Consider the following 16,514-nt stretch of genomic DNA (forward strand, 5'->3'; position numbering starts at 1 on the left):
GCATGAGCTAGCAGAGCAGTGGGAAATAAAAACTGCCCACGGGCTGCGATCGAACATATACGGGCATCCATTGAAATTTGCGTGGGAGAAAGTTTTGAATTTGAGCGCTAACGGAAACGGGAACGGACGGAAGCAGAGCTTGGCGAAGGAAATGGGCCCACAACTGCCACCTAAGCAGTCAAAGGCTTAGTGTGTGATGTTTAAGCCGTGTCGCAATGCACCAGAACAGATCCACCATTGATACCCAAATTGCTGAACTCCATTGACTAATGCCAATTCAGCGCCACCCATGAAAATCACGTGTATCTGAACATAAAGTCAGTCAAATTATCTACGCCCTCTTTTGAAAGCCTTAACATTTGAGTTTGACAATGGCCGAAGCCGGCTCACTTATATAAGCAGATATCTCATTTTTTCCTCAACGCAAGAGTCCTTCAATTCACATATAGCAGAACGCTTAAACAACGGGAAACCCCAAATATCCCATAGCGAGCTGGTTCTTTATTTTTAGCGGTCATAATTGTTGGCATGGCACATGTACAGAGCAGCAACAAAATTTTAATTGCAGGCGGTGGCATTGCTGGCTTAGCCACTGCACTTACTCTGCATAGGTATAATTACAACTCTAATATGAACTTTTGTTGGAGGATAAACTTTTTGTTTAGTGTTAGATTGTGATTAATCTACTGGCAAAAATGTTTAGCTTATTAAAAATCCACAAGAAATTAAATTTTGCTGAATATAGAAATCTGCTACTGTGAAAGAAGGCTTGATTTTGAAATGAAAAACAAATAATCTTTAACAGAATGTTAAAAAATTCTTAATAACAAACAGATTAACGTTCAATTAACATATTTAATCTATGTTGAACGGTTTATAAGGTACATCTCTGTTTTTCTTTTTCAGATTGTAGAACTTGATTTCAAATGTGAATGGAAAAATTTTCCCCCTTATTTTTTATAATAGATTATAGAACTGATGTCAAATATGGATGAAAAATTCATACCGTATCTCATACCTAGTATCCTAAACTGTTAAAAAATTATATGTACAAAAAAAATATTGCAGTTGTAACAGATCTCAATCATCTTTGTAAATATTACCTTAAATAAATCATTCATATTCATGAAATAAATTCTTCAAAAATCACTAATCATCTCTGCAAATATCACTTATCATCTCTGCAAATATCACTTATGAGTAAATTTGACTTGAATTCTGATAAAATTTCAGATAGGATATCCACTTATCAATATTAATGGTGTTGCAGACTAGGATTGAAAAGTGTAACTGTGCTGGAACAAGCAAGCTCACTGCGAGTGACAGGTGCCTCTCTCACCATCTGGGACAACGGCTGGAGAGCTCTTGATGCTCTCGGCGTGGGAGATAGTCTTCGCCGCAAGCACACACAATTAAAGAGGTATATTGCTGAAGATATTCAAATTAAAAAACTACTGTACATAAATATCCAGATACCTGTTATTATTATGTTCAATTATGAAATTCTAAATTTTTTTACCTGTGTTTCTGAAAAGAATTGATACGCTATCTACAACCAGTGGCCTCACCAAGAGTATCGATCTGCAAGACCATGATGTGCGCTGCGTGCTACGTAAAGAGCTTCTCCAAACCCTGGCTCAAGCACTGCCGGCAAATACTATTCGATTCGGCTCAAAGATTTCTGCAATTCACCAAAGGCAAGACAACTCAAGCATTGCAACGCTTGATGATGGAAGCCAGATTTCGCCAAAGGTAGCTTCTTTTTTCTGGTGTAGAATTTTTAACGAGGGTTTGGGGTAATTGGAGAGGAATTTTTAGCAGGGGTTTTGTTAATGAGGCCAAATTTCAGGTTATTATAGGATGCGACGGAGTTAATTCGACGGTGGCAAAGTGGCTAGGGTTTGGATCCCCAAAATTCGCTGGACGCTCTACGTTTCTAGGTTTAGGGAGTTTTCCGCAGGGCCACCATTTTGAGCCAACGACGTTCCAGATCTGGGGAGACGGATTAAGGGCGGGCTTCGCTCCTTGCAATGAAAGGGACGCTTTGTGGTTCTTGACTCGGAAGAGCCTTCCTCGAGGTAAATACTGAAACCATTAGTCTGATATTCTGGTTCTGCTTCTTAGACTCGAAAGTCACTGGTTAGTTTTTTCAGGACCAGTTTGTTTTCTGCATTATTTGCTTTCTTTTATTTAAGCAAGTTGGAATAAATAATGTCAATATATCACTAGGTAGTACAACAATTGAGTAAGCATAAGTCTAAATTACAAGTAGTCTTTACTATGGACAAGTCTATTAAATTTATCTTTAAATTTAGATTGTTTATAATCTTTGGTATTGTTGAATATTTAATCCAATGAAGTTATTTGGAATACAGTTACGATTTTGGTCATATCTCAATATAATGTTAGAAAAAACAAAGAAAATTAGAAGAGAAGTTATAGCAATTATATGCAAATGTGAACCTTTTTTATTCCATAAAAATATCATGTAGCCCATCACATAGATATAAAAGTTCAAATAATAAAAAGAACACTTATTATTTTACATGAAATGAATCCTTTTAATCCTATAAAAGTTTTCTTAGAATAAAAATAAGATCCCAAAATCTTTAGGCATTTTTTTGCCACTAGAGGAAGAGTATCGGTAGCCATTATAGTTCCAATTATTGTTCACTCCTTGCGCACCTAATCTCCCAATTACTAAATTTAAAAAAACCCCAAAAATGATTACTAAAAGCCCATTAATAAATTTCATATGTACCAATAGCTGCCCACTTTAACCCCAATAGTTAGCATTTTTGGACCATAATTGGTACATTTGTGCACCTTTATTGGTACCCATAGCACGCGACTACTAGGGCATTTGTGCATAAGTATTGACAATTTTAAGTGCATGGTTATTGGGGCATCTTTAAATAGATATTGAGTGACACATTGAAAAGTGCACTTTTTGACCCTTGTGTGCATAACAAATCCCCCACAACATGTGTTGTTACTACCCAGAAGTGGGTGCATAAAATTAGCTATAACAGCTATTGGTATCAATTTTTTGATTTTTTGGTAACAATTAAAAAAATGTTGTTTTTTTTTGGTATCAATTTTTAGACTTGTTTTTTTTTTTAATAATAACTTTCATAATTTTTTCGAACAGATATTGTGAAGATTTGAGCTCAAAATTATTGTGCCTACAACATGACTGTGTCATTATGCCAAACAACCTTGATAATTTTTTATAACTAATTAGAATTTAAAAATTTGAATTTCATTGATACAATATAAAATTAATTTAAAATAAACACCAATAAAAAATAATAATAAAATAATTAACACCAATTTTATTTTTTTAAATTTTCCTTTAACACACTATTTGTGTTTCTGGTTTCTAAATGTAGATGCAAAAATCTCATATGATGCAAATATCCTTCAAGAAGAAGCACAACAGTTAGCAGAAGGTCTTGGGAGCAAAGAAATAATGGAGGTTATAAAGAGATCAGTTCCTAGTAGTTTAAGCCTAGCCATTTTGAAGTATCGCTACCTTTGGCCATTTCTAGCAGGTAAAGCACATAAAGGTAATGTGACTGTGGCGGGAGATGCGATGCATCCGATGACTCCTGACTTGGGGCAGGGCGGGGCTTTGGCTCTCGAGGACTCGATCATATTGGGGAAATGCTTGGCAGAAGTAGATTTGGATAAATCACTTGAGATTGAGGTGGCATTGAATAAATATGTAGAAAAGAGGAAAAAGAGAGTTTTTGGAATGGGGGTGGGATCCTCTATTTCGGGAATTGTGCAAAGTGGAAGTTGGTGGTTGCCAAAGCTCATTAGGGAGAAAGTTGTCTTCAATAAACTTTCACCCAAGATGCTTCGTCATACAGAGTATGATTGTGGCACTCTTCCAACCCTTTCTTAAAGTCTAAATTCTTGTGACAAGGATGCCCAATGTTTGTCAATGGCTGATGTGGTTTGATTTCCTTTGAACTTTGTCACTTCTTTGATCATGGTTACTTGAAGGTGGGTTAGGATTTGCAATGACAACCTTCCTAATCTTCAAACACTTCAAGACTTATGATGTGGGGTAGTTGGCAATTTCTTTAATGCATTAAAAAAGCATCAAAATTCTTACTTCATTTACTCTATAAAATGAACATTGCAATTTGTTATCATGAAGTGTTGTGAGATGTTTTAGTTTTTTTGCATTGGATATTGTAGGGTAATTGTTTAATTATGGATATTTTAATTCATGATCACAAGAGATGAGTTTCTTTGAACCATTATTCAATTAATTTGTTATTGTGAAATGTTTAAGATGTTTTACATTTTTATAGTGAATATTTTGTGATGTTTAAGAATTATAGATATATCAATTCGTGATCACAAGAGATGCATTTTTTTGAACCACTATTCATGGAATATTGTATAAATGAATACTAAATCAAAATGATAGACAATTAGATTTTCAGTTAGAGGGTTTTTATATAATATCAAAACATACAAGTCTATAATTGACAATTTTCTAGAAATTGAAAATTTGGATTGATTTATCGACAACTATAAAAATATCTAGAAGGTAGAAATCCTAAAGTTGTGGATTAAGTTGGTCTCCTTCCCTTTTAAATTTATTCCTTTTATAGACTCTATTTAAACATTAATTGGTTAAATGGTCAAATATTCAATTACAATTTTACATCTCATTCATGCTCAAAAGTAGTAAGTAGTTATCCTGTTTTTATTGGCAAACATTTACCATTGATTATTGAACACTTTGATGTTTAATATAATCCTGCATACCAACATAAATGAAAAAAATGTTGTGTAAAATATGTATGTTCATCTATCAAGTTTGCTTCAACCATACATAATTTTTAGTATTATCAAATTTTATCTTTCAAGCTAAAAAATTATCATTTGTCCATTAAATGTCATTATAAAATCCTTGTCTTTTAAGATTATTAATGTTGTATTTGTCATCTTTAGCCATTGCCTTTATAAAAACAATGAAATGAAAAAAAAGAGCATGACATAAAAGTGGCTAGAACATATGGTTGAGTTTTTTGCAAGCATTTTTGTCCAAAAGTTGAAAAATATGAATGTCCAAAAGTAGCCTTGAAAAGTTCCATAACATGTTTAAAAAGATTACATCGTAAGTGGCCTTTCAAAAAGTGAAAAAAATGTTCTAAGCGACATTTCAAAAAATTATTTGAATCAATGCAAAGTTCTAAGCAGCCTTGAGTTTGTGCTCTAAGGAAAAATGGTCAAACTATACATAAAGATAAAAATGGACAAAAGTATCCAAATGCACACCTTAGGAGGCTTTTGATAAAATATTTAAATTTTTGAAAAGTAGCCAAAAGATATGCTAGGTGCATGCTTTATACAATATTGAGTATTTGTATCAAGATGGGGGACCAAAAGGGGTCTTAAGATGCCACTTTTTTATTTTAAATCAACAAATTCTGAACTTCGATGAGAAATTGAAGATAGCTACACTAAAAAATTGAAGATGCAATAAGAAGAAGAGTTGTAGCGCTCTGAATCTACTTTCTTAACTACTATTTAAAAAAAAAATGGTTGATATTAAGGGTTTCAAAAAGGGGTACTGCATTTTTTTGTCTTGTTTTTACCATGTAAATACAACATAGCGTCAAATTGGATGCCCCTAAAATTTGAAGTTTTTTGTTAGAATTTTGAAAATCACTCCAATGAGAAACTAGCTAACACCATTTAGTTTATACCACATTTTTTTGCTATTTTTTTGCTATTTTTTTGTGAATATATGATTTTTTACTAATTTTTGAAGTGGACATGTCTTGAAAAATAGAAATTTGAGCATGATCTCCCCTAAAGTTTATAAAATCTAATAAAAAATCATTTTTTCTCAATATGTGTAGAACAAAGTCTAGTTTCAAAAAATGTAATTTGTTTCAAAATTTAATGAACAAGTAAAATCCATGCCCAAAATAGCACATGTTGGATTTTAACAAAATACAAACATGCATTAACAAAAGAAAATAGAGATTAAAACCTTAACATAACAATTCTTTTTTAAGAAATACATGGTTAGATAGCTAAGAGTGACCTTAACACCATTGTGAAGTTTTTTTTATTTACATTGAAACACGTGCAAACTTGATGGAGAGCACAAACAAAAATGTGAGAATTTTTTTTATGATTTAGAAAAACATGTCTCGGGCTTGAAAAGTTCATCCAAGCCTTTAGGTTTGATGCCCAAAGAAAATCTACTCCTAAGGCTTGTTATTTTCCAATGCAACCCTTTTCACCAAATTCGGCACTCACCAAATGTAAAACATGCATTTTAAAATTTGGCGAGCACCTCGTCAAATGTTTTGCACTAGCATTTTGTATTCCCCTCTCTCTCCCTCTTCGTTAGTGCATTTTATGTATATATTGGTAGGATGTTTGAGAGTGGTTTAAGATCTCTAGGATTTATAATGTAGATTCTATGTATTATAAGATCATAAAAAAATTTAGATAGGAAATTTTTTGTAATTGACATGCTATTAGCATTGTCTTTCTCTCCCTCTCACTCCCTCCCTCCCTCCCTCCCTCCCTCCCTCTCTCTCTCTCTCTCTCTCTCTCTCTCTCTCTCTCTCTCTCTCTCTCTCTCTCTCAAGTCTTACCCTCTCTTTTTGTCAATCCTTTATTTGTATGTGTGTATCTATATCTCTCTATCTCCATTTCACAAAACTATTACAATCAAATACCACCAATGTCACTGTAAACACAAAAAAATCTAATTTTTTAATTTCCAAATGGAAAATGCATAGCATATGATTTGATACAAGCTTAACAAAAAAAAAAAAACTCCTATAACACACATCCCCAATCTACAAAGAAAATCTCACAACTATGTTGGGAAACACGCTACATAATACAACCCACAATACCAAAACAACACAACACTGATCAAAAAGATCTTTGGCATTTGGAAAAGATGAGTTGTAGTTAACAATTATTAAATATAATAAAATAATAACACAACACATCACAACACCTCTAGAATCACTACAACAACACTCATGAATCCTTGTACACAAATAATGGAAAGCTATTGAACTTATTTTTATAACCAGGTGGGGTTGTTCATCAAACCTTGGCATGTAGGGTTTAACCCTTTCGAGGAGCTCTCGAATAGGGTCCCAATGTGGGTTCGTTTACCATGTTTTTGGTGGAATGTTGTCGAGAGGATGTGTTGCGAATGCTCGCTTCATTGCTTGGGAAGTTGATTGGATCTTCAACGCAAACCTTGGGGAGAAAGGTAATGACTTTCACTCGTATCTGTGTTGAAATTGGTCTTATTAAGCCTCTGCCATATGCTATAGATATGTGTGCAGGCTCTTATTCTTGGGTCCATCAGTTGGATTATGAGACTTTACCATTTCGGCGTCGTCTGTGTCATGAGTATGGTCATTTGCAGCACAAGTGCCCTAGGTATAACTGGTTGTGTGTCAACCTCAACAACCTTCCCGTAACCTAGATGGGGCTGATAAAGGAAAAGCTACCATGTTTGATGAGGTGGTGGGTGCTAATGGTTTTGTCCCAGTTAAGACAAAGAACATGAATTGGGGACAAAAGAGGTCTTTGTAGGAGAGACATGAGGAGGATACCTTTAATAGATTTTAAGCCTTGGATGACCTTAGCCAATAGGAGGTGAATTCGGGATTAATTCCTTTGGATCAAAGTGCATCAGGGTTGGTTCCCAATAGTGTGAATTAGGATTCTACCCAGGTTCACCAGGTGGTTGAGAGTCAGTAAATGGAGATGGATCAACTAGTAGTTTGGGACCCATTTCTGTTGCTGAAGTGAAGTTGGCTGGGGGGATGTTTCTCCTACAGCACAAAAATTGGAATTTGTTGGGGTAAAAAGTAATAAGATCTCCTTACATCTAGGTCTTCACCAGAAAGACATTAAAAAAGGAGCAATGAAGAAGATTTCAAAGGTTGGCAAAAAGAAGGACTTGGATAAGATCAAATTGATGGGGGAGAATTTGGTTGAGTTAGGGTCACTAAAGACTTTGGATTCTCATTTTTCCAATCCCCCAAAATGATTTTTCTATCATGGAATATGAGGGGCTTGAACAGTGGCTCTAGACAAAAAGTTGTTCGGGAGTTGATAAGGAGTCATTCTTCTAATGTCCTTTTCTTGTAGGAAACTATATTATATGTGGAAAGTATGTTGGGTCTGGCGCCGAAGCTATGGGGGAGAGACGAGTGTTAGTGTATTGGAGCATTTGGCTCATCTGGAGGGGTGGCCTATCTTTGGAACCCCTTGAGGATTCATCCTATATGGTGGGTTGCTTCTAGATCTTCTTTATCAAAGGTTGCTTCTAGTCTTGAGACTGGGGAATATATCTTGTTTACTAACATTTATGGCCCCACTGATCTTCAGGGAAAGCAGAATTTGTGGTTTCATATTTCTTTTATGCAAGGGTTGTTCCCTTTTCATCCATGGATTATGGTAGGTGATTTCAATGCCATCTTAGAGTTGAGTGAGATGAAGGGTGGTGTTATGCGATTGGAACCTTCTTCCTTCCTTCTTCGGGATAGTATATCAACCTTGCATCTTGTTGAAATTAAGCCTGGTAATGGTCTGTTTACTTGGAACAACAAGAGGGTAGGGGAGTATTGGATTGCAGAGAGGATAGATCGCTTTCTGGTTTATAGTTTTTGGGTTGGTGGGGGGTGGTCCACATGCTCTAAGATTTTAGATTGGAGAGGTTCGGACCACTGACCCATAAATTTGGTGTCTTCGTTTTCTCAGGTCGCTCGCACTCCTTCATTCAAATTCCAGCAAACGTGGTTACGAGATCCTTCTTTGCAGGATCATGTTGCAGAGTGGTGGAGGAAAGGGAGGCTAGCCTTTGGCACTGATATTTACACTTTTGCCAAGTAGCTGCAATTTGTTAAGTTTCAACTTAAACGATGGAATCGTCAGTGTTTCGGGAATATTTTTCATGCTAAGATAGCTGCTCAATTAGAGTTGAATGGCTATACCAGAGAAATAAGAGAGCATGATTTGTTAGAAGCCTTGATTAGGGAGGAAGACAGGTCAGTCAAGGCTTTAGAGGAGTGGGAGCTTAGGGAAGAAATCTAATGGAAATAGAGAGCTCATATTGATTGGCTTCAAGCAGGGGATAAGAATACTGCGTTCTTCTTCAATTAAGTGAAAGTAAGAAGACATTTCAATTCCAATCCTTTTCTGGTTAATGATAGAGGTAAGCAATGTTTATCCTTGTAGGAGATTTCTAGGGAGTCTTTGCAGTATTTCCGGTCCCATTTTAGTAAGGATACTCAGGGGGAATCGGAAGAGGAGAATAAGATTCTTGCTTGTATTCCTTCTCTAGTTACTAGGGAGATGAATGAGTAACTTATGGGTCCTATTTTGTTGGAAGAACTTGAGAGGATTGTTTCTCACATGAAGAAGGGGAAAGCTCCTGGACCGAATGGGTTTCTGATTGAGTTCTATCAATATTTCTGGGATATTATCAAATTGGACTTATTGGAGGTGGTCCAAGAGTCTCAGAGGAATAAGTAGATGCTTCGAGCTTTGAATGTGACTTTCATTGCACTCATCCCCAAGTGTGATGGGGCTAACTGGTTAGGCCAATTCCATCCTATCTCTCTACGTAATGTGATTTATAAGATTATTTCTAAGTTGATAGCAAAAGGTTGAAGAATTGGCTTGGGGGTGTCATTTCTGAGGAGCAGAGTGGGTTTGTGGAGGGTCGCTAAATCTTGAATGGTGTGGTCATTGCTACCGAGACCATTCATTCTATGGCAATCTCCAAGGAAACATCTATGTTTATCAAGCTGGATATGGCAAAGGCTTATGATATAGTCCGTTGGTCCTTTCTCCATAAGATTCTTAGGGCTTTTGGCTTTACTAATGAATAGATCCAATGGGTAATGAGTTGTGTTTCATCTACCTCTTTCTATGTGCTAATTAATGGAGATGATACTGAGTTGTTTGGTGCATCTAGGGGTCTTCATAGGGGGACCCTCTCTCCTCGTACTTATTGATTCTTTTGGTTTAGGGTATGGGGAGGTTGATTAAGTATAATGTGGGTCTGGGTATTATTCAAGGTTGGAGTTGGGGTAATGACATGCCTCCTCAGTCCCATTTGTAGTTTGTAGATGACACGACCCTGATGGGACTAGCTCAGATTAGAGAAGTTATAAATCTGCGTAAAGTCTTGGATGTATATCTTGTTGCTTCAGGCCAGTTGATCAATGAGGATAAATCTTCCACCCTCTTTTTCAACACACCTATAACTATTTGAAGGAGGATTGCTCATATCTTGGGATTTCAGGTCAGTTCTCTTCCCTTGACTTACCTGGGTATTCCTATCTCTACTGGTAATCCTCCCAGGGACTCGTGGCAGGGTATCCTAGACAAATTTTGCATGAAGGTTGAACATTGGACACACAAATGGTTATCCTTTGTTGGGTGGGTTCAACTGATCCCGTCGATGGTTCAGGCTCTTCTGATTTATCGATGTATGCTCCAAGTGGCCCCAAAGTGGTTTGTGAAGGGATTGGACTCTCTGGCAAGGCAATTCTTATGGGCAGGCAACCTGTCCTCCTATAAATGGTGTCTTGTCAAATGGGACTTGGTGTGTATCTCAAAATAGTCGGGTGGGCTTGGCTTAAGGCAATCTACTTTATTTGGGGAGGCTTTGGTGGCTAAATTGTACTAGAGGTGGTGTGTTGAATAGGATCGAGGCTGGGCTAGGATTTTATCTTACAAGTATATGTAGAGGATCCCGAAGGGGGAAATCCCAAGATACTTGCAGGAAAAGGCTCAGCGATTTAAAGTAATCTTAAGAAAGGGGCTGCACTTATAAAGGAAGGACTTTTTTGGAAATGTAAGAGGGGGGAAGAGGTGATTTTTTGGTTTGACTCTTGGGATGGATACCCCCCCATCATTGATTAGTTTCCTAACCTTGGGAATCTTTGCTAGAGGTTCCTGGAGGCAGGGTGGTCTAGAGTGAGCGATTTTAAGGCTATTTATAGGTGTGAGCAATTGGAGATGGAGCAGTGGAAGGTTCCTAATGAATGGCCAGTTGTTGGTATGGATGAAGATTGTGCTAAGTTGCATGGAATTTTGGCAAGTAGACACTATAGTTCCCTTAAGGATAGGGATAGACTTGCTTGGTCCCCGAATCCTAAGGGCGTTTTTACTGTGGCTAGTGGGTACTAGGAGTTGTTGTCCTGTAGATTGGAGGGGAGGGAGGTGCATTGGTGGAAATATGTGTGGAATAATTTCTCTTGGCCGAAGTGTAACTATTTTTCTTGGACTTTGGCTTTGAATAGATGTCTAACCTGGGACAATATTTGCAAGCGTGGGTTCCTTGGGCCTTCCATATGTGTTTTGTGTGGTAATTGGGAGGAGGATTCTTCATACCTGTTCTTCAGATGCCCTTTCTCGCTACTAATCTGGCATTACTGGTGGGGGGTTTGGAAGCACCATTGAATTCACGTGGAGTCTTTGGTGGATTTTTGGAGCAGTTTGGGCAGGCCTCCTATTTTGTACTCTTTTCTCCAGATTGTCTGGCACACTGGGCCCATTTTCACACTTTGGAAGACCTGGCTAGAGAGGAATAGGAGGATCTTTAGGGAGTTCAGACTGTTAGTTCAATAAGTGTGGAATAGAATCATTGGAATGATCTGGGAGATGGTGGATGCTAAATGTGAGGTGAATTTTCCTCTGGATAGAGGAGAGGCTAATATTGTGATTAGGTTGGGTTTGTAGGAGATGTCTCATGTCTCAGCTTGTGTCAGGAGAGGTAGATGTGCTATGAAGAAGGTTCAAAGGGTGGGAAGGTGGATGCCCCCTCAAGACGAGTCCATCAAGATTAACACCGATGGCTCCTCTAGGGGTAATCTGGGTCCTGCTGGGATTGGTGGTGTTGGTAGGGATCATATGGGGGATGTGGTTTTCTTCTTTTCAGTGCATAAAGGGAAAAAGTCTAATAATTTTATGGAGGGATTAGCAATTTTCTATGCCATGGAGCGTGCTTTTGAGTTGGGGTGGCGTAAGGTTATCTGCAAATTAGATTCACAGATTATTGTTAACTTGTTGATTGAGTAGAAGGTGAGTGGGATTAATTGGCATCTAGAAGGGATTATTCACTAGATTTTACAAATTAGTGCTATGATGGAGAAGGTGTCTTTCATCCACATTCCTCGTGAATGGAATAGAGCAGCTGATTGTTTGGCTAAGTGGGCCTCAAAACATAGTAATGATTGGAAAGTTGAGGGTTGGAAGTATCTCTCCCCGAATTACTGTCAGGACTTGCATAGGATCTTTGATGGGGATATGGATAGTTATGAAGCTCATTGATCTTTGGTTGGGCTTGTCATTCTCTTCTAGAGCTTTGAGGCTCTAGTTTTCTTATGTAATTATTGATTCTGATTATTAATAAAGTTTTTACCCCTTTATTCAAAAAAATAAAAATCACTTGTTACCTTAAATATTCCTGGCGAAAGAAAATATTAACATGGATAGAAGTGGGATATGAAAAACCATGGGAGAATGTCTTTATAACTATTTTAGGAGATAGAAGGTTCTATTTTAGTTTAATTTGTTGGGCATAACTTTATAGTATGACTTTTGTTACTAATATTCTTGTAAAGATTAAGCGGATTTGGCTTTATTAAATGGTGGGAAGTTGATCATCCACTAAGTAGCTAGCCAACACATCATTAATGTGATAGTGATATCAATAGCAATAAATGATTTACTTGATGAATAATAATGTGTATGTTTTTTTGAAAGAAATACAAATTTCACTTACACAAGCCAATAAGAATTAAAAAAAATGGTATTTTCATAATGAGAGAGGGGAAGATGGAGACATTCACAGGTAAAGATATAATAGGTGATATAGAGAAAGAATTAGAGAGAGGTAGATATATACATAGAGAGGGAGAGAGGGAAATATATACATACAAGTTGCTATCATTTTTGTAGATTAGCTCTAAAGTAAAATAAAGTAAATTTGTGTCATTAGGTCTAGATACATTCTGTAGTGACCACAATTATTGAAGTATAAGAGTGCGAGTATGTAAATAAAACATTTACCTTTTATTTTAAATTTTAAACCATTCAAATGCCAAAGTATTAAAATTTTAAACATAGTATCTAATAATAAATATAGATACACAAATTCAAATGAATCATTTTTGTTTTTGTTTTTGTTGGTCACATGGGCTTTCTTTCTTAAACACATTTTTTTTGTTTTGTTTTAGTAATGATTTAATAAGTAAATCAACTAATTTTGTGTCATTTATTTAATTTAAATTAATAATTTTTTTTAGTAATAAATAATTTATTTTTTGTTTGTTTGAATTTTAAAAATATCGAAAACTATCAAATAATTTATTTTTATATGTTAAATAAATAATAAAATATTAATATAATTATATATTTTAAGGTGAATAAATAATTTATTCAAAATGTCAATTAAAGTACTTACACATCTATCTAAAAATCACTTAAGTGTCAAAAAAATATCTACCCATGTTTTAGCTAGATGTAATTAAGGTTTAATATTATGATTAATTTTTATGTTGAAAACTCTAAGAAAAATATTTCAAAATTAAATAAGAAAATGTTGGGATGACTTTAGAAATTACGACAAGTCCACGACACAAATCTATCAAATTTCTACTATTTATTCTTCATTTTAATCAATGCATCTTGACATAGGCTCTTGATCTTATTTTGTAACTATAGGAATCCCACTGTTTATTAAAAATAATCTTTTCAACCAATCACATATGTGATTTTTTTTTTTCATAATAATTTTTTTTTCTTCAACAAAATTTAGATGCAATTTTTTTATAGCATTAAGAGTTATTATAACTTTTGATTTTCAGAAATATAATACTAAAATATAATACTAAAATATTATATAATAATTATATTATATATTAAATATTAACATATATATTTTTTTTGATAAAAGTGGATGACCCACTAAAAATTATATTAATATTTAATATTTTTTACATGGTGTCTGGTTCAATGAGCATTGAGGGGAAAGAACCAGTAAGAAAACCCTTCAGTATTGCTCAGAAACATAAGCCTATCTACCCATTACAATAGCTCATAGGCAATCCAAAATACCCTGATTACATTATCAATTACATTAGATAGAAAGGAAGCTTTAAAAAGCTTGTATGAACTAGTGATTCGGTAGAGAAGGTATCATCCCAAAAATGCAACCACCATATTTGAAACAAGAACAGTGCCAACACCAAAACATCAATCTACTTATGCACCTCATCAGTCTAAGGTCCTGCAGAGAACAAAAAACATAGCCAAAAGGGAACCCAGGAAGAGTAAACCTGAGAACATGAAAATGGTTAGCATACATAATAAGAAGGAGAGGAAGATGGAGACAACCTTCAGGAAATAGGGTGAAACCAATCCATACAATAAACCAAAGCAATAACCCTGCTAGGAACAACATAATAAGGAACCATCTGCACCACCAAACAAATTGGACTTTCCAATTCCTCAGAAAAAGCCACCAACCACCAACTCTATCCAAGAAATTCCACATAATGCAGAGCATTGCGTAACAGAGAAAAAGAAAAGATGAATGTGTACCATACCTGAGCACTGATCCAGAATATATAACATAGAAGAGGATACCCACTATATGATTATCATGCCATCATAAGAGAAAACACCCAACAAGATATCACATATAAATTATGGTAGCTTCGTTAAAACTTACAGCAGGCCCAATCACTAAGGCACATGTCTAACCAACACGATACCCACAAAGCATAATGATTCATCCGAAGGAACAATGCACCAAACGTGAAAACAAAAACTCATGACAAGATCACCCACATCTAACCGCAAGGAGAAATGATTGTCAAAAAATAGAACACCCAAGCATAATACCCAAACTCATTCACGAAACATAATGAGCAGCATAGAATATCCAATACCAACATAGTCCCAAAATGTTCCAGAAAAAACCAAGATAATCAACTGCCATAATGCTAAACCCAAACAATGCCAAGCAAATACTAATAGTTACCAATTGGGAGTATAATGACACAAAACCCAAACGATCCTAGCCACCCTAAATGTCAACCAATATACCACAGGCTGATAAATGAGAAGAGACCAAAAGGCAGTTACCAAATAATAGAAGAAAACCGAGATTAACCCTCAACAGGGATATCCAAAGTTAAAAATGTGCACATAGTAAAAAATGAGAAACAATCCCGCCCCGAATCATTATCAAATAAGTGTCAGCTGGGCCTAAACTGCCCCTCCATCCTCTTACCTCAATAAGGCACTACTACCAGGAATGACTAAAACAAAGATGCTGTTATAAGGCAAGACAACACCCCTCCTATAGCCATTCAAGGAAGTAAACTCCCCATGAGGCAAGAAAAATCTCCAAAGATAACAACAAAACTCCTTTCGTAATGAGGAGATTCTCCCAATAAATGTCAATAACAATGATATTGCCCCAAAGGGGAACACCCTCATTATAGGCACTTACGAAAGAACAACCACACCAAGAAGGACTATTAAAATAAAAGTTTCACGCAGGAGATAGGAAAGTCCAAAGGGGCAAGTTCTAAACAATCTGCACCTTCAATAATAGCCTTATTTGCAAGAAAATCAGCAAACACATTAATCTCCCTAAAACAATGTGAAATCGAGAAAGTGGAAAATCCACTAAGTTGGAGGAGAATATGCTCCAAAAGATACTGCAGGTGCCAAGAGAAACACTTTTTGGCAGCAACCGCCTGACAAACCAGCATTGAGTCACCTTCAATAACAATATCCTTGATGTTTAGAGAATGAGCAAGATCAAGTCCAAAAGATAGAGCCTGAAATTCAACCACATTATTAGTGCCATATCCAATATATTTACCAACTGCCTTGATGATTTTTGAAGAATGATCAAAGATAATTACCCCAATCCCAGACTTCCCTGGATTTCCCTTAGAGGCCCCATCGAACTGAAGTTTGAATGAAGGGAAAGGGGGAGAACTCCACTTAGCCATCTTGCGCTTGAGACGCGAAGAAAATGCATCTGATATAACCCCATGAGAAGGCATTAAATGAAGTGAAGGCCATCTCCAAGTAACCCAGTTATCCCAATGGGAAAAGGTTTTAAGATGATCCAAATTTTTGTAAATGAAAGAAAGCACCACTTCACTAATGGAAGCTTGAATTTTACCAATAATGTCCGCCAAAGATGAAGACTTCTGATTGAAGATTCTTGAATTTCTTTCAAGCCAAAGATTCCAAATCACTAGGGATGGAGCAACTATCCAAAGAGATGAATAGAATGAAGCAGGAAATAACAAGGGCCAGGACCAAAATTGTGAAAGTAGACTTGAACAGAGAGCCGAAGACCACCCTAACATACCAAACAACCAATACCAACATTCAGAGGCAAAGGGACATAGCACGAAAAGGTGATCCACCGATTCCATACAATAACCACAGAAGAC

At 36.0% G+C, this 16,514-nt stretch overlaps 1 protein-coding gene across 1 annotated transcript; it reads left to right on the forward strand.

Moving 5' to 3' along the window:
• The first annotated feature begins 214 nt into the window (after nucleotides 1-214).
• On the forward strand, nucleotides 215-4,160 carry LOC131050274 (monooxygenase 2). Its single transcript, XM_057984471.2, has 5 exons — nucleotides 215-611; nucleotides 1,271-1,420; nucleotides 1,536-1,752; nucleotides 1,850-2,078; nucleotides 3,393-4,160. The coding sequence occupies exons 1-5, from the start codon at nucleotides 529-531 to the stop codon at nucleotides 3,908-3,910; spliced, it is 1,197 nt and encodes a 398-aa protein (XP_057840454.2). The 5' UTR covers nucleotides 215-528; the 3' UTR covers nucleotides 3,911-4,160.
• Nucleotides 4,161-16,514: the final 12,354 nt, after the last annotated feature.

This window comes from Cryptomeria japonica, chromosome 7 (assembly GCF_030272615.1).
Source record: "Cryptomeria japonica chromosome 7, Sugi_1.0, whole genome shotgun sequence".
Classification (NCBI taxonomy): domain Eukaryota; kingdom Viridiplantae; phylum Streptophyta; class Pinopsida; order Cupressales; family Cupressaceae; genus Cryptomeria; species Cryptomeria japonica.

Bases quoted from the DNA above. Each gene is read 5' to 3' on its own strand.
- LOC131050274 (XM_057984471.2), top strand. From the start codon at position 529: ATGGCACATGTACAGAGCAGCAACAAAATTTTAATTGCAGGCGGTGGC. The intron at 612-1,270 runs GTATAATTACAA...ATGGTGTTGCAG, and splicing joins ACTGCACTTACTCTGCATAG to ACTAGGATTGAAAAGTGTAA. The intron at 1,421-1,535 runs GTATATTGCTGA...GTTTCTGAAAAG, and splicing joins AAGCACACACAATTAAAGAG to AATTGATACGCTATCTACAA.